General features: G+C 56.7%; 7 protein-coding genes across 7 annotated transcripts; 3 read left to right on the top strand and 4 right to left on the bottom strand.

The window, feature by feature from the left end:
• Positions 1-242: 242 nt before the first annotated feature.
• MFIFM68171_01324 (Testis-specific serine kinase substrate) lies at positions 243-1404 on the top strand (the record flags this gene model as incomplete). The annotated part of the gene is made up of 2 exons (XM_071056746.1): positions 243-921; positions 974-1404. 2 exons carry the CDS (start codon positions 243-245, stop codon positions 1402-1404), a joined length of 1110 nt encoding a protein of 369 aa, XP_070912847.1.
• A 562-nt stretch (positions 1405-1966) lies between these two features.
• MFIFM68171_01325 (Putative endo-1,3(4)-beta-glucanase) lies at positions 1967-3112 on the bottom strand (the record flags this gene model as incomplete). Its single annotated transcript, XM_071056747.1, has 1 exon — positions 1967-3112. The coding sequence occupies one exon, from the start codon at positions 3110-3112 to the stop codon at positions 1967-1969; it is 1146 nt and encodes a 381-aa protein (XP_070912848.1).
• A 1889-nt stretch (positions 3113-5001) lies between these two features.
• Positions 5002-6508, bottom strand: MNN10_1 (alpha-1,6-mannosyltransferase; the record flags this gene model as incomplete). The annotated part of the gene is made up of 3 exons (XM_071056748.1): positions 5002-5665; positions 5721-6009; positions 6088-6508. The coding sequence occupies 3 exons, from the start codon at positions 6506-6508 to the stop codon at positions 5002-5004; spliced, it is 1374 nt and encodes a 457-aa protein (XP_070912849.1).
• Positions 6509-10542: 4034 nt separating this feature from the next.
• Positions 10543-14148, top strand: MFIFM68171_01327 (Glycoprotease family protein; the record flags this gene model as incomplete). Its single annotated transcript, XM_071056749.1, has 1 exon — positions 10543-14148. One exon carries the CDS (start codon positions 10543-10545, stop codon positions 14146-14148), a length of 3606 nt encoding a protein of 1201 aa, XP_070912850.1.
• Positions 14149-14703: 555 nt separating this feature from the next.
• MFIFM68171_01328 (Glycoprotease family-domain-containing protein) lies at positions 14704-16484 on the top strand (the record flags this gene model as incomplete). The annotated part of the gene is made up of 2 exons (XM_071056750.1): positions 14704-15673; positions 15850-16484. The coding sequence occupies 2 exons, from the start codon at positions 14704-14706 to the stop codon at positions 16482-16484; spliced, it is 1605 nt and encodes a 534-aa protein (XP_070912851.1).
• A 388-nt stretch (positions 16485-16872) lies between these two features.
• Positions 16873-17871, bottom strand: PRE2 (Proteasome subunit beta type-5; the record flags this gene model as incomplete). The annotated part of the gene is made up of 2 exons (XM_071056751.1): positions 16873-17595; positions 17737-17871. 2 exons carry the CDS (start codon positions 17869-17871, stop codon positions 16873-16875), a joined length of 858 nt encoding a protein of 285 aa, XP_070912852.1.
• Positions 17872-19026: 1155 nt separating this feature from the next.
• Positions 19027-20838, bottom strand: REG1 (protein phosphatase regulator; the record flags this gene model as incomplete). The annotated part of the gene is made up of 2 exons (XM_071056752.1): positions 19027-20095; positions 20150-20838. 2 exons carry the CDS (start codon positions 20836-20838, stop codon positions 19027-19029), a joined length of 1758 nt encoding a protein of 585 aa, XP_070912853.1.
• Positions 20839-25351: the final 4513 nt, after the last annotated feature.

The following is a 25351-nucleotide window of genomic DNA, read 5'->3' on the forward strand; positions in this document are numbered from 1 at the left end:
GTTTCGGGTTATTCTTCCCTTCCCTGTGAATCAGTTGGGGCACATCGCGCCTCCCCACCTAACCACCCCCCTAAATGCTCAGGTACCTTGGGGCGCTGCCAGGAAGCTTCCGTTCTACTGGCACAACTTTGATGTTTGTTCTGTTGATGTGCAGTTCATCTAAAACCACTTTTATGGCTGGACAATGTTCCAACTGTTGCGAATTGCATCCCTGAGCTTTCCTCCCACATCTACCACCCCCCATGGATACTCTCATGCCGGCCAAGTCTGACCAACTTCACAAGTCTCTCAGTGCTGCCTGGGCCAGTTTTCTTGGTGCTCAGCAATGCAGCCGCGAGACGAGCGCGTTGAGGAAGACGCTCGATGAACATATCCAGGTGACGAGTTTGTCTGTCACGTCTCTGCAGCGAGACACCGCGCGCCAACATGAGCTTGCCACCGCCGCCATCGCAGAGTCCAACTCCAGAATCGAACAACACGCATCCGACCTAAAGAAGATGGCCATCCTGCGGGACAATCTTTCCGCCTTACAACAGGAGACTAACCAAGACAGAGAACACACATCGAGGAAATTCACTGAGCTGTCTGAGAAGGTTGTAGCCCAGCAGGAGAGCCTAGAAGAGATGCAATCCGCCCTGTCCCGGGACGTAGGCAGCGCCCAGGAACAATACCGCTCTGCACTTGAGAAGGTTGAGCTCCTGCAAGGAGAATTGAGGGAATTGAGGGCAGAGAAAGCGGTCGCAGAACAGAGGCTGGCGGCACTTGAATGTGAGATTAGCACGATGGCCCAACCCCGCCAAGTACAACTCTCGGAAGAGACAGCCAAGTTTCTCGACCAGATGTTCTCCCGCCGTGATGCATTGACGAAGTTGCTCGACAAAGGTGATTGTGAAATTCCTACTCAATACAATGCCGAAGCCCGTAAGTGTTTCCCCGTTCAAACGGACATGCCAGTCTCACACTTCTACTCCAGAGCTTAGCGGAACGATACAGGAGCAGGCCCCGGCCCGATACGAAGAAGGCAGAGCCCGAGATAGGGTAGAGGACACACATCCGACCGCAAAAGCCAAGCGGAAAGCGGAAGAGTCCTCCGCGACGCACGCGAAACGCTCAATGCAGTTGGACGGCCAGGACATCCGGACGCTCTACCTCAGCTTCCGCGATCGATACAAGATGAGTCCCCCAAAGTGCGACGTGGATTTCGTCTGGGAGTTTATCAATCGCATCGAAAGCCCAGCCATGTCAAGACACATACAAGAATCTCTTGCGGTGATGCTGCCAGACTATGTGACGCGGAACAGGAACACTAGGCGCAAGAACCCGCAGCGGCATATCAACATTTCGAAAAGTATCACCTGGAGGAAATTTCGAGAAGCGCTCGTCAAGATTCCGCCACAGAGTTGAGGAAGTGAGTGAGGGAGGCGAGATAGGGTGTAGTTTCCTTGCTGTCTGGGTACAATATGGCTGCCGATATACTAGCTGGATCTCGCAAGATGTGATATCGATCTGGCAAAGAGACCTAGAGACACTTGGCTTGAGGACGGTTGGTTGCCACCTACCAATGCGTCTTCAAGACTTGTCCGGATCACGCACGTAAACCGGGGCCGTTAGAGAACTGGGTCATGCACCGAGGGGCCGAGATGTACATTAGTTTGCTATGCTTGTGCGTGCTTGAAGAGAATCCGCACGTGGTAGCTTCATCGCCCCTGCATCAGCCGCGCTCCAGTTTCATCGTGCCGCCCCTTCCAGGCCAAGGATAGCTTAGTATGCTGATAAGTCCATAAACGCCCTTGTTTCTCAACTCCGAAAAAGCCAGATACGGGTACCCTGTATGCCCGGGAATTTACATTAAAAAAGCCGCCGCCAGCCAACCAGCCATTCCGGCACGACGCCCTCTTCCCAATTACATAGCCCAGATCCCACTCCGCAACTCCAAGTAACAGCTCAGACAGAGCCGTTTCCCACTCTAATTCTCCATCTCCCAAAAACCCCCACTCCTCCTCCCTTTCCTTCTCCTCATCATCTCCCCCCTAGCCCTTGCACCGGCTCTAGCTCCGGCCCCAGCTCTAGCTCCACCCCCAACCTGGTAAACCTTCAGCTCGTTCACAAGCCAGTACACCTCCCGATACACGTCGGGGTTCGTGCCGACATACTCCTCGCACGTCGGCGCCAGAGCCGAGCAGACCGGGTCGGCGCCCCACGCGCCGCCCGCCCAGTCGCCGCAAAAGGTGGTGTCGAAGACGATGTTGTGGTCGACGAAGTGCTGGGCGATGGAGCAGCTGTCGCCGGACGGGTAGAGGGCGGCCATGGGCGGGCCGAAGGCCGAGACGTCCAGGTGGGTGGTGCTGTTGGTGCTGTTGGAGCTGGCGAGCGGGTTGTAGGGCCCGTCGCGGGGGAAGAACCAGAGGCGGATGGCCTCGTCGGTCCACTCCATGGCGTAGACGCCGCCGCCGTTGGCGTTGAAGGCCGGGCCGTAGTGCGACGCCGGCGCCGACGCCGCCGGCCACTGCGTGCAGCCCTTGTGGTCGTTGTTGCAGTCCAGGAGGCCCGGCGGGGAGGCGGCCGAGGACGACACGTCGTCCCCCCCAGCCGCCGCCGGCGACCCAGTCAGCGAACACCCCTCCCTCGTGTGCAGCGTGAACTTGGTCGTCGCCTGCGTGTTGACACCCTCGATGATATCGATCTCCCCCATGTCGGGCCAGTCGTAGCCGAAGGTCCAGAAGGCCGGCCAGATGCCGCAGGCCGGGGCTCCGCCCGTGCCCGCGGGCATGTGGGCGATGTCGGCGACGAAGAGGCCCTTTGTGAACGTTCTTTTGGAGGTGACGCGGACCGAGGGCCGGCCCGTGGTGGTGGGGTTGATGTGGTCCACGCCGAGGTAGACGCCGCCTTGCGTGTAGCCTGCTAGGCCATCGCGGTTGGCCGTCTCGGCGGGCACGTAGGTGACGAAGCCGTGTGTTGGGTCGGGCCCGTCGAAGAACTCGAACTCTTCGAAGAAGTTGGTTGCGTCGAAGACATCGACAAGGATGTAGTTGGACGAGTTGGTAACTGCTTGCACCAAGGTGGCCATCAAAGCCACGATGGCGAGGTGGAATAGTAGCCCAGGCCAGACCATTGTGATAGACTGGAATTATCGACTCCTCTTCTGGCTGTTCGTTACCGTAGAATTCTTAGAACTCAGGTCCAAGGTGAGACCTGCTCAATATATAATGAGTGGGTTGCTCAGATTCGCTGGATGGCTGGGCTGTAGGCAAGACTAAAACAGCCCTGCTGGTTAGTGCAAGAGTCTGTTCTCTGGTCATGCGAATCCAAGATGCCACCGGGCGTTTAGCGTAAATAGAACGATGGGCGAGTCGACAGAGAGTTAGGCTAGCGCGTGATCAGTGCTATTGTCAACTGCTCGTCAATAGCAACACCGGCGTCGATATGAATAGAGAAGGGAGGCTTTCAATAGCTGACTGGCAGCTTAAACGCCACGACACAGCGTAGAGAAGGAAAAGAAACGAAACAACACAGCCGCATAGGGAGCGACGGCTGAAGGTCGAAACTCGGGGGAAAAGCACGATCTGAAGTTGTTGAACAGTAGCCCGGCACTAAATGCAGACGGACTTCTGCACACACTTCACCGGACTCTCGGTTATGCACCAACTATTCCGCTGTGTTCTTCAAGAAAATCCTGCAATACACCTTGGCAACGCATTGCTCCGTTGAGAGCAACCGGTCCCTGGGCGGCGGTATCAAACCCGATCAGGTCCTCTCGCCCCGTATAAGGGTCAGCGGAGACGCGCTGTGCCAGCATCTCGTCTCCCCAGCCAGTGAAGGACAATGAGGCAGAGAATGTTGAACATCAGACCAGAGGGCAATTGTAACAAAGTGAAACGAAACAGCTGGCGACTATCCAGTCACATGGATCGATAGTATGCCGCGCGCCACAATCTGGGCGAAACTTGACAAGAGGGCGACCATCGCACTGATGCCATCCCGGTACTTGGGTGTGTTAGTGGGAAACAGCCGTTGTAGGCGTGAAACTTTGGTTTCCAATGCCCCATCCAGGCCGGGAACGACGGTGCCCTCCTAGCCCGTCAGGTGAGCTTGGCTGGGTTTTCAAGCCCACAGGCGCTTCCGCAACTAATTAAGAAAGTAAGGAGGCCACAGGAACGGTCAGTGAGGCGATTGGGGTGAAACTCTAGTAATCCTTGGACGTTCGTTGTTGAAGAAGCGACAGCCAATCAAGCAGTGAGACGCCGCGCACAGTTGACAAATCGGCCCCACTCCGCAGATGCCCGCCTTGAAACACTGGAGCTTGTTTGCTCGGTCTCGACAATGATCGATTTGTACTTATCTCTGCGTGGTCGTCTGTCCCGGCAAGATGAGTGGCTGAACACTTTGTCCCTTCTGAGGCATTTCCCATCTTTTCATCCGCAGGCTATGGTACAGAAGTCCACGTCTAAAAGTAACTACATGTATCCCTGCGGAATGTCCGCCTTAAAAAGGAGCCAAGGATGAAAAAAAAATAAAAATAAAACATCTCCCGTACAGGTGCACCTCATGATAGATCTTTTTTTTTCTCTACTACAGAGTACTCCGTTACTCCAACGCCTGGTGGATCGTGTTGTGCATGTATCGGGAACTAGACTCCAGAGTCAAGAGAAGAGAAGCGCTGATTCCTGATCAAAACGGGTAGGTTCTCTGTGGTTGCCCTCCATCCACAGTTCAAGCAATCAAAGGTCGTGCTCCTCTGAACAGCGTTATTGGTTCCTCATGTCGGCGTGGCGTAATGTGTAAACATAACGGGTATATTAAAATAACATAAAGAGCCCGCCCGTGGTGATGATGGTGCGGCCCTACTATTCAATGCCGCTACTGTTAAAGCCGGGAAACTGTCTGCCCGTCCGGGCGCCTGCGCGGTGGATACAAGGCGGTGCGTTGGCGCCAACTAGACTTGCGGTGTCGGCTAGATGTCGTGATATCTTGTCTGCGTCCGATGGTGGTGGTCGAACGCCGTTAAAACTTGACTTTCTGGCCCGTAAGCTTGAACCAGATCAGGGCCAAGAAGTCTTCTTTGAAGCGCTCCCACCATGTCCGGTTGAGGTAGTAACTGAGTTCGCGGAAGTTGTACATCTCGCCCCAGCAGTCGCGCCCCCATTCGCAGCCGGCCATGTTGACGAGGAAGTCCCGGTCCTTCTCGTTATAGTGTATCCGAGTGTCGTTCCCGTTTTCCGAGCAGGCGCCCGTGGGGAAACTGTTGATCATGCGCTGCGGCAGGAAGGCGGTGTGCTTCCGGACCCACGGCTGCGAGATGTACAGCTGCTCTAGGGCATCCTGCTCCTTGTGCGGCCAGTCCATGTGCTTCTGCTCGTAGGCCACCGGGTCCCACCAGACGTCCAGCAGCCGGTCGGTCCAGGTGCTTCGACGGACAAAAAAGGAGCCCAGGTTGAATCCCGAGCAGTCCTGCGGCAGGATTAGGTGGATGGAGCTGGCCTTTCCATCGCCCACGGGGCTTCGCGATTCGGCGTCGAGGTATGCGTCGGCCAGGGGGTGTGTGATGTTCAGAGGGTTGTATTCGTTGATGTCTCGGTAAACATGTTTCTCGAGGTTGTCGAATATGTGATCTTGAAGAGAGTAGGATGGCTCCATGATGAACGTGTTTAGGTCCAGCCACCAGATCCTAGAGCACGGTCAGCTTGGATCCTGCGCCCAGGCACAGACGGTTAGACACATACCATTCGGCCTTGGGATATTTCCTCAGAGTTGTGCGGATGAAGTCGACCTTCTCCCAGCTCTCCCGCCACTCGTGCGCATAGCGCTTCTTGGTGCTCATGTCAACAATCTCGAGATCGTACCCCCACCGGGCGACATATTTCTTCTTATTCCGCACCGAGTCTCGCTCAATGGCCCATTCCCGCGCGCCTTTCCATTCCATGACCCCACCACCAATGTTGGCCGCCAGTATTATGACAAACTTTTGCCCTCCCCCAAGCCATGATGTTCGCCGCCAGTGGTAGACCAAAGCTATTTCCCCCCCCAGCAGTGTTAGCATTGCGCCCATCCTTCACCAGGCACCCCGGGGGGTCGCAGTCGACTACTCACGAGTATTGTAAAAGATAAAGATGGATAACAAGATCATGAACAAGATCAGCAGCCGTATCTTCATCTTCCTGCCCATGCGCGCCACGATCCCTCGTATCCTCCCCAGCAGGGGAACATTGTGAACCGACCATCTGCCGCGACCAAGCTTCTCCTTCTCGGCGTAGTTTGAATTGGCGTTGAACCGCGGCAGGCTGCTCGATATGCGGCGCATGTGCCGGCCGAAGAAGCCTTGGTTCTGGGTCGAGAATGACGGGTATCCGGCGGCGCCGCCCCGTTTTAACCTCGACGACTCCCACATGACAGGTGTCCCACTCGACCCCGTGAATCCCCTCGTCGGACTCGATCGGCCGCTCGCGATGTTGAGGCCGGGACTCGCCCAGCCGCCTCCGGGTACAGGGGACGGACTGCGGGATAGAGACATGGGGTTATTAGGGGTACCTGCAAAGACGGGTCAGAGGATGATGGAACAAAAGACCAAGCCACATGGCCTGCACACGAGGGCCGGGGTACCGGCTGCGGGGACCCGACGAGCAGCGTAGGGCTTGGGAGGCGGGGAGGGAAGGGAAGGACACGTACCTGGAATAGGCGAGAGACGACCTGATGGATGATGGGGCTGAACCCCGAGATACTTGCGGTCGTCCAATCGGAGGTCGGGAGGAGCGGCTACCGATGACCGTCTCCGATGGTGGGATCGCGCCGGTCGGTCGCTAAACGACGACGACGCACCGCCGAGTTTGAAGGGCGCCAGCTTTGCAGGTGCCGGATGCAACCAGGTGGGCACTTTCCGGCCCTTCTGGTTCAATGTCGTACAGCGAGGCTAAATGAATGGACAGCCGGATACCCGGGCTTCCCGTTTGGAGCCGGGGCCTGCCAGGCGGCGCCGAGGGGTTCAGGAAGAAAAAGAAACGAGTCCAGTGCAGCGCAGAGGCGTCGGTATCCCGAGTCGAGTGGGCCAATCGCGAACACGACAGTGTCCTGGACCGCCCTGCTGCTGTCTATCCGTCGCACTTCGTATTTCCGTATTATTTATCTCGGCCGGGCCTAGAATATAGCAAAAGCGTGGGGCCGGTGTGCGGCAGGTACGAGGAGGATTTTCTCACAGTTAATAAAGGCAAAGGAGCGTTGAGTTCGCATCGACATTTGAACAGAGTGGACAGTCTGTAGCCAAGACTCTCCGGTCCTTGCTCAACAGGGTGCCCCCCACTTGACGTTTGGCGTCGCCCTTCCCGTTTGCCGAGTCGTACCCTTGCCGTGCCACAAGTTTCGTGGTGTGCGCGTACGGCGACGCACGGGAGACGGGAGATGGGAAAAGTCCTCGTCACTGATCAAAGAACACCAATTCATTACACCAAAAACTCCGCCACACAGCCATGCCAGACCTACTTTATTGTTCTGTCCTCGGGAAAAACATTGGGGATGATTTTGCCAACGGATAGCGGAGATAAGTCTCCTTTGCATGCGGTACCGAATTTAGTGATGCAACCCCGTCTACCACACTCCATGGTCTAGACAACGACATGTTGGGTCTGAGATGTCGCTTGATGCCTTTCGTGGATTAACTACTTTGCGCTCTCCGGGGTTTAATTGTCTGTGGGAGGAACGTTAAGCGCCTGTGCTAGCTGTTTTGTGAACGCACATCATTACTGAGAATATTATTGCAAGGTGACGCGAGTGGTGCACCTCCAGCTGTCTTGGTGACCCCTTAATCCTGCACTCGCCCAGATTGCGCCATCTTGGTATCTTGGCGTTTTTAGGGTCAGGGCGAGACGGAAGACTTGAGCGGCGTCAATTGGCTCCGTTTGATCACACAACTGAACAACCAAGCCTGACTAAGCAAAGACTGCCCTCCGAAAAGGAAGTTATCCGGACCTCAAGAGTAGCTGTTCTCTGTAGGTGTTGAACAAGATCACCTAAGCGGCTAGTAGGGGTCATGCGGGAGAGTGGGGTTGGTAATTACTTGCTTCTGCGGGATCCGGGCACTAACCAATGGACTCCCAGGTTTTCGCGGAAGTTTCCCGTTTCCCATCACCGCCATTGTGAGATTCGGCGGTGGCAGTTGCGTTGGACAGGCACGGGATGGCGATCGGCAACTAGCCCACAAGCTCACCAGGAACCAGCGTACAAGTGTAACCAAGAAATCCTGGTTCATTCTACTGTGTTTCTTCGATCCCGCTACTGGGTAAATGCGGATTGTTTCAAGACACAAAACGCTCCCGTTGCTTCTTGGCTCACGTGACTTTCATGTGAATCTGTTTGATCAGAGCGATCTGGGTGACTGCACCGTTCTTCTGTTGACGAGGTTCTGCTGGTTGACAGCATCTTATTGTGTCATCCTCGCCAAACCATCCGAGACAGGGCGTTGACGTAGCGGAGCTGGCGGTCCCGAGTGCAATTGTATAGCAACACTCATTTTTGAGATCCCAACAGCATCTCCAAAGAAGGCAGGCAATGCCCATATAAACAGACGAGCTCAATAAGGACCATCCGTCAGCTCGATAGCTACCTAGGCAACTGAGATGGGACGCAGTGTCTTTATTACGGTGGTAGGGTCCCCGTCCGTGAATTGGCCGTTACCGCCGTGGAGTCTCGTCCGGGCAGGACATCTACACGTACCTAGCTGATGCATCTCCTGGGGTGGCGTCTTCCGCTGCAGGAATCTGAACGCTTGGCAGAAAGCTTGGCTAGATCTGGATGTCTTGGCAGATCTTGGCTTAGATTCTCTGCTGTGAAAATCGATCTTGTCTGCGATTCGGCGATGTGTTCCGATCGCTGAAACGGGATTTGCTATGGTGCTGTGGAGCGACGTGTGGCTTTGCAAGCCGGTTGGCAAGCTCAATACTGCTGCTTGTCGTGACCTGAGAGGATTCTCCCACCACTCCGAAGAGTCATTCTGGCGCCTCGAGTGCTTAGGCAGCTTCGATAGTGTGTATACTACCCGACCTAACTTCGATGGGTAATATAAAGAAAAATAAATGAGTTTGAGAGGTGTAGGAAAGAGATCTTCTATCGTTTTACGGTATAGTGAGATGCGTTCTATAGCCCAGAGAGATATTCTCCTCGGGAAATCCGGTCCCAGATCCTATGCTCTAATTAAGCACCGCCGGACTAGGGTAATGATATACCGAAACAACAAGGTGGAACTGGCAGAGAAGCGGAGCCAGGCAAAATAGGAACACAGGCGCATTGTCCGGGGTGTTTGAGAGAATGGGAATCGATAGAAGCCGTTGGGAGTAACTACGAGAGCGAAAATCTGCATCTGTGACACATGGTTGATGCCCAGCAAATCTCTAAAGGTCGGGCGCGCTTGGGTAATACGGATTAGCGATGAGGAATTAATCACCTACTGCTGGGTGACGGCGGCATGTGCGTGTAAAGGACGCAAAGCGGAAATCTCTTGAGCCCGAAACGTTCAAAGGTGCCAAACAAACCCCTCCGATACGTTTGAGGCAACCCGCAGTTCGAGAGAGCCGCCCGGGTGGGTCCGTCATCGCGGGCCGCGTCAGGCGTTCCGGGAAATGCTTGGCGTCTGGGGCATGCTGCCCAAGCTAAAACAGCCGCTTCAGTCGCCGTATTCAGGGCATCCACTCGCCCATGACGCATCTTCATCCCTCTCCGTTCTCTCTAGCCGACATGACGCAAAGAGCTTCTTCCGTACCCACTTGGCTCACTGAAAAAGACGAAGAAACAGAGGGCGAAGCGACAAGTCGCCCGGCGATCCATTGGCTGGCTATCCATTTGAGAAACGAGCGACAAGGAGCCAATGAGCGCCCAGCCCAAGAATCCGGGCGGTTCCCGGCGGCCAATCCGCTCAGCGGCAGCCGACCTCGCGGCGCTTATTCCATACCAACGCTGTCTTGCTTGTCCATAGAGAGCACGCTCTTTGACGACGAGCCCTTCCGCGTAGACAAGGGTAGACGCAGGCCGAGACTGATTAGCCATTCCCCGCGCCGCGATTGGAACGAGTCGGCCCCATCTTGAAGCGGACAGCAGATGAGCCAGAAGGGCGAGGTCCCACGGTAGGCAAGATGCGGCAGCTAAAGCTACAGGTAGGTAGGGCAGGTCGACGCCACGCGACACGCTGGCTGTCCCGTCGCGGAATCATACCTTGGTGTGATTTTGCCTCTTGTATGGTTTTCTTTCCCTTTGTTTCCTTCTTGGTCACACCATTGTTTGTACCTCCGTTCGTCCCTATTGAGGGCCTATTGTCTGTCGCTCGTCGGTGTTGCCACGCGCCAAAGAGAATGCCTATTCTAGGCCAATCTGTCTTTCTTTATTCTTTTCGACTTTGACCAACAAGGCCCTTTAATCACGGTTCGCCTGCATTGCAGAGGCTATTATGTGAATCTCGATAATTTCCATGCACTCGTTCTTGGATTTGTTGCTTCCAACCTCAGAAAAAAAAGCCCGACTAGTTCTTACCATCACGGAAACTAACCGTGCCGAGAATAAACGACAATGAGCGATCCATGGACGCTCCAGAGCGGCTCTGGAAGCCGCTCGTCTACCACAACCAAGGAGGAATGGGAGGACTGGGAAGACGACGAGGTACTGTCACCTATCACCAGCGATGGAGAAGATGTTCTCTTGGACCGGGGAGAACCCGACGGCGTTCCAAAACCAACGGGCGATGTCTCGGGCGAGCACACACAACAGCCGGAGCGACGGACATCGCAACGGATCCCCAGCTCGGCCGCCCGCCAGTCTGTGCAGAGGATTAGGAGGTTACGGTCCCGCCACAGGCAAAAAGCTCAAAATGCCAGAGCCGGGATCAAGCTCGTCACTGACATGTCCGAGCTCCGCAAGCAACAACAGCACATGGTACGGCAGATGAGGCCCGGGGCTGAGAACCGCCGGACCGGTAAGTTTGTGGATGCCGCTGCGTTGAAAGCACTCGAGGGTTCTCCGTCAGACGACTCGATCGGCACCTTTGCCTGGTTAAAGCGGAAGCCGACCAAGGGCAAGAGAGTTGAAAGGTTGGCCGTTGAGACACCTCCACAGGATGATCTGTCTCCCAGCGCCGGGCCCATAGTTATTGGCTTTGCGATGCCCCAGGATTCCAATGTTATCATCAGCCCGCAGACCGCCGTGGTCGAAACCCCGGTCGACTTCCCTCGATACTTCAAGCCAGCCACGACCGTCTCGCCAAAGTTAACTTCGGCCTGGTCTCCAGACACTGAGGATGGCATGTCGCCGCAGGACTTCGGCAATGCGGGGCTCGCTGAAAGACTGGGAGTGCCCGCTGTCCCCTCAATTCCGAGACACCACCAAGCCGCCGATATCTCACCCTTAACAGCAAGTGACAATGAGGAGGGGGTCCCGCTACCCAGTGACAAAAAGAACCATAGAGACACGGGAACGACATCAATTTACATTAGTGACAACGACGACATGGAAACCCCGGTTACGCTGTTCGAAGAGGATGGAAGCCCGGCGACGACGCGGCGCAAGTCTATCAAAGTCAAAGGCCGGCAACGGTCAGCCATGGCCGGGAGCTCACAGTCCCAGGGATGGTGGGACCAAGTCACATCACCTTTCGCGCCGCCAACCCCCGCAACGCCGCAAACGCCAACTTCCAAAGAACCCAAGTCGGAGAACAGTCAATCACAGTGGAATAATACGCGCGAGGAAAAGCCCCACTCCCTTATTATCCTAAACCCGGAACCGGAATCCTCAAATAGGCTGCGGATAGTGGCGGCGTCAACACCCACGTCGGGCTCCGTTCAACCTAAGCCCGAACCAAGTCGGACGTGGTGGAATGATGTGAATAAGAGAAAGGAACCGTCCCCTGTTGCTCCAAGGCCGGAAAATGTAGTTTCGGGCCGTCCGCCGCGTGTTGCGACGCCACAGATGCAGGGCTTTGAAAAACCCAAGGCCGAGGACAGCCAACAATGGTGGAAGGAGGTAGACAAGAAAAAGGAGCCCTCGCCTATTGCTCCCGGGTCTGACGTTGAATTTTCGGGACGCCCGCGACGTGTTGCAACGCCACAGATGCAGGGCACTGAAGAACCTAAGGTCGAGGGCGGCCGGCAATGGTGGAAGCACATGGACAAGAACAGGGAGCTCTCTCCTGTTGCGCGCAGGTCCGAAGCCGAATCCTCAAGTACGCCGCGGAGCGTCTCGGAACCACGGCATCATCCTCCAGTAATCATCATTGAGGACCTCTCGCCAACACTCCGTTCTTCAATAACGGCCCCGACAGCCCCTCAGACTACAATCCAATCCGAGAAGTCAGCACTAGCTGAGGAGGTGAGGATATCAACCGATTTGCCGCCTCCGTACTCGCCGCCGACTAAACATCAGGATGCTCGCTATCGAGCTGTTTACCCCCCGGGTCATTCTCTGGACGCTACGTATCCGCCATCGCCTGGCCCTGTCCCACCTGACTTGTCACAGACCATGACATCTCAAGGGGCAATCAATCTCACAGATGTCCCTCTAACACCTCCTCCTCACTCGCATCAGACACCTTTGCCGGACCGGCCGCTAGGATCATTTGTGCCGGGCGATCATTTTCATGAAGTGTCAGGGCACGGCCCTAGACAAAAAGCAGAGCGCCAGCGGCGGCGGCACGAAAAGGAGGACGCCATTGCTTGGAAGGCGGGTAGGCTATGGGGCGGCCGTAGCTGCTTCTCTCTGCGCGGCTGCTTCGGAAGACCCGGGCGTGAGGGAAGGAAGCGGAGACGGGTGTGCTTGGGCATTTGCGTGACGATGCTGGTGCTGACTGTCGTCGGCGTTGTTCTCGGAGTACTGTTGTCACGCCAGACCGTCGCCGACGCAACTGTGCCATCACAATGGCTGAATCTTACCAACTTCCCGCCTATTCCCACGGGGATCTCAACCGTGATCGGACCCGATTCCAAGGCCGTGACGGCATGCGTTCAGCCTCCAACACTCTGGAGCTGCTCTCTTCCCAAAGAACAAGCCGAGTCGGTCACACCGTTTGACGCGAGCCAGCCAAGCTTTGTCTTCCAGATCCAGTTTGACAACAATACCCGGCAGCTCTGGAACGTCACGGGGCAAGAGCCTCCGCGTCCAACCCCGACTGACCCCGGAAATACGATACCGATTACGAACTTGACTTCGCCAAAGTCGAGTCCGACAGCGAGCCCACGCGCCACCCTGCGGAGTGCGGGTATCGGGTCGTTGATTCGACGGCTCATTTTGGGCCGCCGTGATGAACCAGCATCGAGCCTAGACTTACTGTCGGAGCCCGCTCCGCCGAGTTTCCAGGAGATGTTCTTTCTCGGAAACACAACCGACGGGGTGGTGTCTGACGATAAGGCGGGCGAGCCAACTCCGTTCTACATCACGATGCTCCGGTCTGTGAACGACACGGTGGGCTCTAACCTCCTGACGCGGCGCGGTGTTTTGAATATGCGTGATGACCGGCCGCAAGGAAACCTGACTGCGGGAGCCGGGTCTCTCAATGTGTCGGACGTTGCGCCGGCACCGGTCCTGAACGAGGATGGGACGGGCGTGGATGCCGTGTTCCTTGGGTTTCCGAAGCAGCAGCCGCTACGGCTGTACGACCGGGGCTTGCCAACCGAACGTTATGGTTTCTATACCTACTATAGCAAGACGCTATATCTCAAATCCGTCGACCCCCTGCTTCCTGGAGGCGAGACCACCCCGGTGCCGGCGGATCAGAACGGCGGGTGCCTCAAGTCGGAAGCAAACTTCCTAATGACTTGGTCCTCGGTGCGGTTAAAGGTGGAAATCTGGACGCGCCGGGACAACGCCACCCGGCTGGTGGGCGGTTTCGAGGGTGGCGCCTCGCCCAGCAACGGCACGCAGCCGGGCACTATGCCGTATCCGATCACGGTCACATTGGATACGCACGGGGGCGAGTTTGGCAACAAGTGGAACTTTCACCGGGGCGTCGACGACCGGGGACGGATTATCCTGAACGATGCCAAGCTGGTGCTTAATAACATGAATACGACAGGGGACTGGACCAACCCGGCGAGCACGTTCAACCCCAGCTTTGGCGGCCTGGATGGCGGCACGGGAGGTTGCAAGTGCGAGTATACCAACTTTGTCGGGGTGAACGGCCAGACATGAGGACACGGGGAAAGTTTATGGTATCATGGGAAAGACACGAGTAGGAGCATAGAGTAGTGATGCCTTTGCCCGAGGTACGATTTACACAGCAGGAACTGGCATTGACAAGGGTCAACGGGGGGTACTGGGAGGCGGTGCATTATATATTGCATACATAGTATCCGGTGAAAAAAGAAATTTCAAGCACAGTAATACTGAACTGTTTACAATTAACTGATCACAGCCCCTGGACATTTGATGTCCTAAAATGTAGAGTGTCGGTCAGGGGAGTTTTGGTGAACACAGCTGGCACGAACTGGCAGCAGCTGCCAGACAGCTCGAGACCAAGAGAAATTTGGACAAGCCACACGACCAACACGCACCTTGATGGCCTTCACCGAACAAACTCGACACAACTTTTATTTGCAACAAGCACGGCAAACGGCTTGGAATAAAATCGCTAGACCGGTGCTTAGATATCCCTGTTGGAGTTCAAGTGGATCGATCGTCGTTCGAATCTCTAGGAACAGATATAGGTTCATGAGTTGAGATGATCTCTGAGAGAGGGAACCGACGATGAGACTCGCGACTTATGGCCTGCTCAGATGTAGAGCAGGGCCTTACCAAATCCTACTTCACAGGCATCCCTTACACCGGTATCTCGGTACCAGTGCCAGCAGAAGGAGCCTGTTGACGCTCGCCATCGAGACATCATGCGACGACAGTTGCGTCGCCATCCTCGAGAAGTCCGGTTCAGCCGCGCGCCTGTTATTTAATAAGAAGATCACGTCCGACCACCGCGCATATGGCGGCGTGCATCCTCTCGTCGCCGCCGAGACGCATTCGGCGAATCTAGCTCTTCTGGTCAAGGAGGCGCTAGGATCACTACCCGAAGGCGGTAGCGATGGGTTGCCCGTCCATGATGCCAAAACAGGCGAGACTACTCGCCGCCGCGTCCCCGACTTTGTCAGCGTCACCCGCGGCCCGGGCATGAAGTCGTCCCTGGCAATCGGGCTGAGCGTGGCCAAGGGGTTGTCAGTAGCATGGCAGGTGCCGCTACTTGGGGTGCACCACATGCAGGCGCACGCCCTGACGCCGCGGCTGGTGGACGCCCTTGAGCAGCCGTGGCCTTCCCCGTCCGCTTCGCCGTCCTCCTCCTCCTCCTCCTCCTCCCCCTCCCAGACAACCCCCGCGTTCCCCTTTATGAATCTGCTCGTCTCGGGGGGCCACACCCAACTAATCCTCTCGCGCTCCCTCACCGAGCATACCCTCCTCGTTGACACCCCCACGGCCGCCCTGGGAGACATGCTCGACAAGTGTGCCCGCGCCATCCTCCCCCCGGACGTGACGTCCTCATTGCCCAACGTCATGTACGGCGCGGCACTGGAGCAGTTCGCCTTCGCGAGCGACCCAGATAGCAATTACAGGCCGCCCTCGTACTCGCCGCCTCGCCGACGCATCAATGAAATCGCCCACTTCAAGCCCCCAGTGCGAGACGGACAACCCGCGTCAGAGCGAGATTGGTTCCTGACCCCACCTTTAGCCCGTACGTACATCCACTGCTATCACTAAAGAGAGACTCGCGAGATAGAGCCCCCCCTTCCTTCTCTCTCTCTCTCTCTCCCTACCGTCTTTCTTTCTTTCTTTTTCTTTTTCTTGGTTTCTCCCAGTCTTGATCAACTAACCTCTTTCTCCTCTCCCCCCCTTTTCCCGCCCAACCAGAATCCCGCGCCATGACCTACGACTTTGCCGGCCTCAACGGCCAAGTCCAGAAGATCGTCACGCAGGACCACCCGGCCCTCTCCACCCCGTCCCGCCGCCTGCTCGCCTACGGGGCCATGAAGCTCGCCTTCGAGCACCTCGCCAGCCGCGTCATCTTCGCCCTCGACGACATGGTCGCCGCGTCCCGCCCCAAGACGCGGAAATCGGCGCCATCCCCCGGCCACGACAACGACAACGACAACGATAACGACCCCAACCACAACCCCGCCCCGCTCCGCCTCACCCGCGCCCGCCGCAGCGCCGCCAAGCTGCCCGTCACCACGCTCGTCGTGTCGGGCGGCGTGGCGAGCAACAAGTTCCTACGGCGGGTGCTGCGCGACGTGCTGGACGTGCGGGGGTACCGAGGCCTGGAGGTGCTGGCGCCGCCGGCGGAGCTGTGCACCGACAATGCGGCCATGATCGCGTGGACGGGCATGGAGATGTACGAGGAGGGGTGGCGGTCCGGGCTGGAGATTTGTCCCGTGCGGAAGTGGAGCATGGATCCCACGAATCCGGCGACCGAGGACGAGGAAGGGTGGGGGGGCATTACGGGGATCGCGGGGTGGAGGAGGGAGGGGGACCCGATGGTTCGGTGAAGAAGACGCTGTATTGTATACGTGAAGAAGTGTAAGATCATGAAATCCGGTTTGGTTTGGAAAAGAGGGGGGGGGGGGGGGTGGGGGGGCCTTTACTTACCTAGGGTAATGGGTTGATAGATGGGCACCGGAACTGTAACATCACGTACTTGTATCGACGGGAGGGAGCAAGGACACACGGGGAACTTGGTGGTTGAGAGCGGATTGCCCTCAAATTATCATGCTCCGACGAGTGTTGTACACATCTACACGTCTGTATTCGTCTTTATTTCGTTCCATGTTCCATCAACTGACGCCGTGCCCGTGGAATAAAAAAGGAAAATAAAACTGAATAAAAATAAAAAATAAAAAATCAAGTCAACCCTCTCTATCTTGTCCCTGCCCCACTTCACTCGGCAAGATCGCTCGTGACGTTGCTAAACTCGCCCTTCTCCAGCTTGGTCTTCCAGAACACGGGGTTGGTGTCTGTAAAGCCGTGCTTCTCCCACCCGTTCTTCTTGACATAGTACAGGTTGATGAAGCCGCCCGAGTAGGCGTCGCGGTGCGTGGCCGCCAGGATGCTGCGGCTGCCCAGCTCGAGCGCCTCCTCGACCGTCAGGTCCTCGCGGTACTCGGCGTCGAGCACGCCGTAGGCGAACGTCTGGCCCGACCCGACGCAGAACAGGTTCCCGGCCAGGCGCGTGCCGTCCGAGTCGATGTAGTACAGCGCGGGGCCTTCCTCTTCGGTCACGCCCGCGCACATGGTGCCCATCGACAGGCCCATGCCCTTGTACTGGTAGACGAGGTTGGCCAGGATCTTGGAGGCGGCGGCCACGCTGATGCGGCGCTTGTGGCGGAGCTCGTGCAGGCGGCACTGCATGCCCAGCCAGGCGAGCCAGTACTGGCAGTCGGCGGCGCCGCCGGCCATGGTGCCCAGCAGGGCGCTGTTGATCTCGATGACCTTCTTGACCGTCTGGCTGGCGATCCAGCTGCCCGCCGTCGCACGCGAGTCGGTCGCCACGATGATGCCGTGTTGGAACTTGAAGGCGAGCGTCGTCGTGCCGTGCGCAATCTTGATGGGGCATGACGGGTTCGACCGGTCGTCTGTGGCAGCGCGGAGCCAGGCTGAAGGCTAATGAATCGTGGAAAGCATCTCCCCGTCAGCGAAAAACGAAGCCCTTCCGAGTAAAAAAAGAAAAGAAAAGAAAAGAAAAAAAAAAAAAAAAAAAAGAAAAGAAAAAAAAAAAAAAAACAGAAACAGGCGGGGGCTTACATGGGCTACCGGCGGCATGGCAAACTTGAGAGACAGACTGGGCACGGCGTCTGCGAAGTCCTGCTGTTCCTGCTCTGAGAAGAGCTCATTCTGCTGGTAGGCCGGGCGGCTGTACCGCGCCACGAGGGTATCCATTCTGTCTCTATGTGCGTAACCGGGTGTGGCGTGTATCTTTCGGAATCGACGGTTGATGTTGTGGTGTTGTACGTGCGGCCGTCGAAGTGGTCGGCTTCTGGTGGGTGGAGGGGGAGGCTTTGGTGTGGAGTTGGTCGTTCAGGTCGCAGGAGCTCAAGGCAGCTCCCAATGCAACGCGTTCACGGCCGCCTTGGAGGCCCGAGCTTCCTGGAGAGCCCCCACACGCTTTGGCACTGATACACTCCGATAGTCTAAGTAGCTCGTGTACGAAGTTGGTGTACTATGTAGCATGGGGTCTCGGTAGTTTTAGCTCGTATTGTGCGCTTGACCATTCTTGTTGAAGGGGCCGGCTTTGCAAAGGACACAGATATTTTAATTCGGGTGGCAGCATATGCTACTAATTAGCACCTAAGATAACCCTAGCCCTGATAACGTATCATGTCGTAGAGCAAACTGCCTCGGCCGGCCATCTTGTTATCCACTGCCCTGTCCACACTTGCAACAAACCACCCGAAAGTAATTTTGTTTCTTTATTCCTTTTATCTTCCCACGACTCCAGAGCGGCCGAACCAAGGTCGCCCGCCCAGTCACACTACCTAATGTAGCGTCACAAAAAGTGCGCCACCCCCCTTATCCCTCGGTTGCCGAACCCCCAAAGCAGCCCTAGTGGACCTGCCTGGTTGGTATTGCCATGCCACAGACCGGCCCGTTTAGATAATTCGAGCCGTCCCGGAAAGCCCCTCCTGGCGTCCAAGCGTTCAACCACATGATCAAGAAAAAACAACAGTAAAATAGCCCCATAACAAGCAAACCCTGCTCAAACACCCCCGACCGATGCATGTCCCGTGTCGTGCCAAAAACCGCCAAGCTGAACTTTTAAACACTCCTTGCCATGCGATACAAAACGGCTCCGTCGCGCCCGAGGTAAAAGAGTCCCGTCCGCGTCGTAATGATAACCCACCCCCCTATTCGCCGCCCCGCAGGCCAGAAAACGAACGAACGTAACGCAATCGGTTTAGACGTTTTCTGTCTTTATCGTACACCCTCCTCAAGAACTCCTCGGGTTGTGTCGAAGTCGATGGGTATTGAATGCAGCCTCCTTCTGGAAAAAAACAGCGTTGGTTAACAAGGAACGGTCTCGCCACAAAAAGAAAATCACTTCCTCCACCCCACGTTCCAGATAACGTGGGCAATATCCCGGGCCGTATTTACCGTATCAATGACCCGACCGATCAGGCCGCCGTCGCCCGAGGAGCTCGCGCTGCCTTCCTCAAAGGGCATGAACATGCCGGACTCGGTCCTGCGCATCCCCGCCGGCTCGGCCGACAAACTGCTCGAAGATACCGATCGACGCAGGCCCGATGAGCCTTCGCCGTAGTGCAGAGCCGAAGATATGCTTGGGCCGCTGTCGCCTCCGCCAATCCCCCCGTCCTCCTCGTCGTCGTCCCCGTCCTCGTCGTCGCCGGCAATGAAGAGCTTACCCGACTTCTTGGACGGCCGCAACGTCTCCTGCGACGACGAGGGCGATATTACCGGGCTTCGGAACACGCCCGTGCTGTGCTTCATCGCCGATTCCGTCGGTTCCGGCGTGTCTTCTCGGTATTTCAACGTCGTGGAAGGGAGCATGGCGATCGTCTTGCTCTCTCCAGTGTTATTCGGCGTCTTGGCTCGCCTCAGAGTTGGCCGCCTCTTCTTATATTGCGTCCGTTTCATCATGATGGCCCCGTCGTCCGAATCGCTGTCGTACGGATATCGGCCGTCGTCTTCATCGTCGTCGTCGCCCTTAACCTCGACTGCGATGCATTGGGATACCTGCTCATTGAAGTGGATGTGCTTCCGCTCCCCACTCGGAGAAATGATGCCGGATGATCTTGTTGAAGGAAACAAGCTCGTTCCGTCGTGGCTCAACCCGCGCGACGAGAAGGGGAATGTGATGTAATCGGTAGTGGCTCGCTCGAGAACCGGTCGCCTGCCTATCCTCTTCAGGCCCTCCTTCTGCTGCGCTTGCACTGCTGCAGCGGCTTGCTTTACTAGTGATGATGTGGACAGTGACCTTTGGAGCATGATTTCCGACATGCTCCTCTTCTTCAGGATTGGCTTTTTGTGGATGAACGAATTCGACTTGGACAGCCTGGAGCTGTTCGACGTCGTCGATGTCTTGTTCAGGCTCGACGACCCCGTCTGCAGCGGGCCATAAAGCCATGTCACGTCGCAGTCCTTGAGCCTGGTACCGTGTCAGAAAAGGCAACAGTAAAGTTGGCGCGCAAAGTCTACGTACCAATTCAGCGTCTCGGGCGAGACGGTGCTTAGCTTGTTCTTGGCTTTCATCCATGTCCTCCAGGAAGCATTCTCGAGGCGAGCCGCATTGCTGTAGTCACCTCTCCTCGAGACGATGTGCTTCCACGAGGACCATATGTCTTCCTCGCGCCAGTTATGCGACAAATAGTCAACATGCCGGGAAGGCTGCGCTCTCAATGCTATATCGTCCTCGGCCCTCCCCGGAATCTCGGGACTCCCGGGTCTTGACGTGGCGGCCGAATCATCCTGTTCATTAGGTGAAGGCGCGGGCGAGTCGCCCGTCTGCGGACTCGGCGGCGGTTCTAATGCCTCCAGCCGGCCGAAATACCCGACATCCTCATATTGAGGCAGGATGATGTCGTCTGGCGTGACCGACCCACGGGAGGCGGCCTCGTCACAATCCGACGCCAGAGAAAAGTTGGTGGCAGGTGTCGACGAGCTCGACAAGTCGGAAGATTCGACTTGAGCGGCCCGCGGAGACGATGGCGCCGAGGAGCTTGGTGAGTATGGAATCGAGGCGGAGGGCTCACGGTAGAGGTCAGCGAGCCGAGAAGCCGAAGCCGAAGTGTGGAAACCGGCGCGTTTGGTGACGAACTTTGGCTGTGAGTGGGAGCGGCGCAACGTTGACGAAAAGTAGCTGTCCTCTTCCGACCCGAGAACCACGGCCATTTTGAGGCAACAGAAACAACCCTGGTGTACAATGGACCGCCGTCCAAGTCACCTTCAATCCTTCTCCAACAGAGGCCCAGGAGAGTTCCTCATAAGCATAAGTGGCGCAAGTCCCAACTCAATTCCAGTTCCAATTCCTTGCGGGAGGATGAGGCGCTTGGCGAGGGAAACGACAATGCCGGCCCCGTATTCTTTCTGCTCCTCTGCGGTGGGTGGCTGACAGGGCGCCCCGGGGAAGACAAAGGCGGTGACGGGAAGGGAGGGCTTCCAGATCGCGTTCGGGAATGCGAGACTGCGAGGCGAACTGCGAGATAAATTATGATTAGACCTGAGGTGAGAGGTTCCGGCGGAATGGTGGTGGGAGGCGGGAGCGGAAGCGGAAAAAGAAGGACGAAAGGAAGGGACAAGCAGGATATATCCTTGTGCGGTGATTGCTGGTGTTCGAGAAGGGGTTTGCGCACAGGGCAAGGAGGTGTGCGGGTAAGTGCCCCGGCTCTTGGGAGTCTAGGCAATCTGAGGTGCAGGTCGAGCGGAAGCGGGTTGAGGGTTGCGGGTTGCGGGCTGCCCAAGTTGCCAATGGCCATGCGGTAGGGAGCTCCCATACACCCTGCGCCAAAACGTGGGATGCGTAATTGCGAGGGGAGGGGGGCTTTGATGCTCAAACGGGGGGTGTGGGAATTTGGGGGGTCCAGAATGGGGGTTCCCGCAACTGTCGTTTACCTTGGCTTATCAGCACAGGCGGACGAGTGTGATATGTTGGCGACGTATGAGCCGACGAGGATCGGAGACGATCTGCCCATGCGCATCCACGGCTGCGGGCCTCCAACTAGGTCGGAAGGTTGCAAACTCTGTGGAGTGCAGGGGAAAGCTCGAAAGTTATAGGCTCCAAGAGACCTTCATTCGTTCAGCCCAGCCGGCAGTCACTGGGTCCCTGACGAGCACACTCGATTGGGTGACGTTGTCGATAATAGACAATCATGGAAGGGCAGGGCGGACAGGGCGGACAGGGCGAGAGAGCAATGTGACCTGCAGAGCGGGAAAAAAAAAAGGATGAAGAATTGAAATTTCACATACGCTTTTTAACGGCGATTTCGCGTCCCGCTAAGTCAGGGCGCAGCCAGGGTGGCGGCGGGCTTTCAACCCTTGATGTGTTTGGTACCGTACCGTACAGCGCTTCCCCGGCGTCTGGACCCCCGCGTCCTCGTCTAGCTGTATGCTGGTTCCTGGAACCGTTTCGGCTGTTGGTTTGGCGCGCTGCGTTGGACGGGCGCTGAAGAGATGTGTGTGGTGCGCTCCAGAAGCCTCCAGCCAAGGTACGCCGAGTCTGGTATCCAGCGATCCGATGTTGCTCAATGGCGACGTAGCAGACGAAGAGAACACGGTCGGGTGGGCAGAACCGGAGTAGGAACCGGGGGGTAGAAAACAGCAGGCCAAAAAATTGCAGGCTTGGGGTTCTGTGCGACACTGACGCCGAGAATTTGGAGGCGGTCTGGAGGCGGTCTGCGAGCATTGACTGCAGGTCACCAGGCCTGCAGCTTGCCGGGGTATGGCGGGGGCGTTGGGAGGCGAGAGCAGACGCGGGCAGGCGGAATGGGTGGACCGGAATGGAAACTGGACGTTCAGGGGCCATTTGGCACCGGCGTGTGACCTGCTCTGCCCATTCTGCTTGGTCCGCCTTGGTTCTCGTTAGTCAACGGCTTCATCACCGTCCATGGTTTCCACGGCCCAAACAATTGGCAGGAAAATTCCCAGTGACACGTCTTGAAATTGCCGTTCGGCAACTTGGACACCTCACCATCCTTGGCTGATTCCCGATGCTTGGAATTCGTCGCCAGAGACGAACAACGCCGTTTGCAGATACCCATACCCCAAGGCATTATCCATCGGCGACCAGGGGGGTTGGACTGGGGAAATGGGGCCTTCCCTATCCAACGCCTCGGCCCTTGGATCGACTCGGAAGACCCGGCCGCGGGCCAAGATACGAAAGCGCAGAACGTCCTCACCGGCCCAGAACTTTGCAATTCTTCGCGGGAAGTCTGGTGCCGGCACAAGATGCACCCCTGCCATGACCGGTCCGCGCCTCTTCTCCACCTTGATGTTCTCAGCAGCAAACGCGGGGTCCGCCAGTCGACTGTCTGGACGAGGAGGCGGGAGGCTCTTCCGCTCTGGCTGTGCACTACCGCGTCGGTATCCTCGGCCCTACACTCGCAGTGGAATCCGCTAAGCAGACTGACGCCTGGCAGCTGCTGCCCGTGAATTGCGCCATCGTGCTTGCTGCGACGCTCAATGTCCGTGCAAATTCGGGCATTCTTTGACACAGGGCTACTCCGATTTCTCCCGTTGCCGTCATGGTGTCCACCGTCAGTGTCTGCACACCACAGCATTTGTGCGTTAGGCGTTTGCATCGTCAGCTCCACTCTCTGGGAGGGCCCCCAGCAATCTCGCTCATTTTCACATTGTACTGCGCCTTAGCCAGCCTAAGGTACATAGCTTAGTGCTAGCCATTGGCGGATCAGCGCATAGCTAAGTGAGGGCGATCGGTCGGGAACTCGGCTGACACCAACGCCAGATCGCGGGACTCTCCACGATCCGTGCCTCGATGGCGGCTTCTATGAGCCGAGGTTTTCAACAACAGGATGACGTTAGTTACGGCTTCCCCCGACCTGATCCCGAGAATATATGTAATGAGCGAACAAGCCGGACTCGATAATTGCGGTAATGTGTATGCAGCCATGACGGAGGCGCCGTAGCATGGCCGGTTTGCCCAAGTTTCTCCTCGTTCAATGGACTGAAGATGGAGACGTTCTGGGATTCATAACGCCGGTTTGGCCTCACAGACGCAGAAAGATGCGCAAGTCCAACCTTCGGGGACTTGCGTGGCTGCTAGCTTAGCCTGACACGCAACTCTCAAGGCCACTATATAAAAGCTTTACAAAGGTGGCGACGCAATCCGCCAAATTCAAGCTAACGGTGTCCTCCTCATCGCAGACAACACCAGCAGCAATGAAGAGGGGATGCTAGATCGGCGGGCGGTTCCATAGCAAGGAGACAACAGGCGGCGGAGAAGAGGTTGTCTTGCTTTGCTCTATTCCACCGGTCAAGACGCTAATGTTCAGAGGCCGTTTCCAACACGATAGCCGGGTTGTCCAGGAAGTAATCACAAACCCTTTCCATGTCAGAGACACAATCTTGAAGCACCAACAGTACTGTGTCTAGATTGGGCTCGAATCACAATGATACACCAATGGAGGCCATCCAATGCAGCTCATGACGGCTATTTTTGGTGTCTACAGCAGAAACTGGACAGCATGGGGCTGAAGCGGGAGCTGGCGCAAGAGTGGAGTATGAAACAGCCCTGCGAGACTCGAGCATTCAAACATCCGATTCCTGATCGCCGTTGCGAAAGAAGCAACGCACATGACATCGAGTTAGCTAACTCCGCCATTGTCACACACCACACATTGGCCGGCAGGACTTGGTTTCGATGCCGTATGCAGCATGACGCTCTCGTTGAACGCGTACGCACGGAACCAGTGTGTCCTATCGCATGTCGTCTACTGAAGGGAAGGCGTGTACACGGAGCCGTGCCAATGGCTGATGGTTGCGGACACAGAATCTGATCCAAGCACTATCGCAAGCCGTTTTCGGTTCCTGCGAGTTATCTTGTGTCATCGACGCCCTCGCTCCCGATTATTCCAATCTCGTTGCCCCACTCCGCTAACCCCCGTCCGGATCCGAACTAAGCAACACCTCGGGAGCCGCGTCTTGCTCCTGTTATCTCGCGTCCTGCCGAGGGCCACAATGCACGAGTTGTGCGTCAGCTTGTCCCGGCCGCATCGATTGGCTTAACCCATCCAGGCGTCTGTCAGTTCGCACACACAGGGAGTGGTATTTGCCTATCTCAAGTGTGGCCATCTTCAACATCGATCGGCCCCGGAATCTCGGCAGGAGAAGCGGGTCGGCGGGACCTGTGCAACACACAGGATGGGCCGGGAGACGTTCCAGAACCATTGCAGTGCTGCGGTACACCCGCAGGATGGGAGGGTAGCACCGTACGACAGATGATTGGCATGTCAATGCGAACAGCAGGTGGACTCCCGTTTACCTCGGCCGTCTGTCATCCCTCGGTGCGGGCTAGACCTTTACCCCCTCGAGGCCCGGAGTCATGGGATGCCACCCTGCGGCGTACTTTCCACGGATTGCTCCATACTGCCCCTTCTGCCTGTATTCCAATTTTGTCAATTGCAATTGGCACTGCTTGAGAGCTTGGTGTCTTCGGCCCTATCAGATGAAGTTGTGGCTTTATCACGGACCACAGGCCGATGCACGGCCGATGCAAGGCCCGGCATGCGCGGGCGCCCTGTCGTGCCTTGTTTCTCTTGCATTCAACATGGTCCTTCGGCTGCACGTCAAGACACCCGCGGTCTAGTTTATCTCGTGCCGAATCTATTTGCTCGGCCTCGTCAACGGCTTCGGGTCTCATGAGCTGTCCCACCCTGCTTACATGATAGGC

Source organism: Madurella fahalii, assembly GCF_045866475.1.
Source record: "Madurella fahalii IFM 68171 DNA, scaffold_1, whole genome shotgun sequence".
Classification (NCBI taxonomy): Eukaryota; Fungi; Ascomycota; class Sordariomycetes; order Sordariales; genus Madurella; species Madurella fahalii.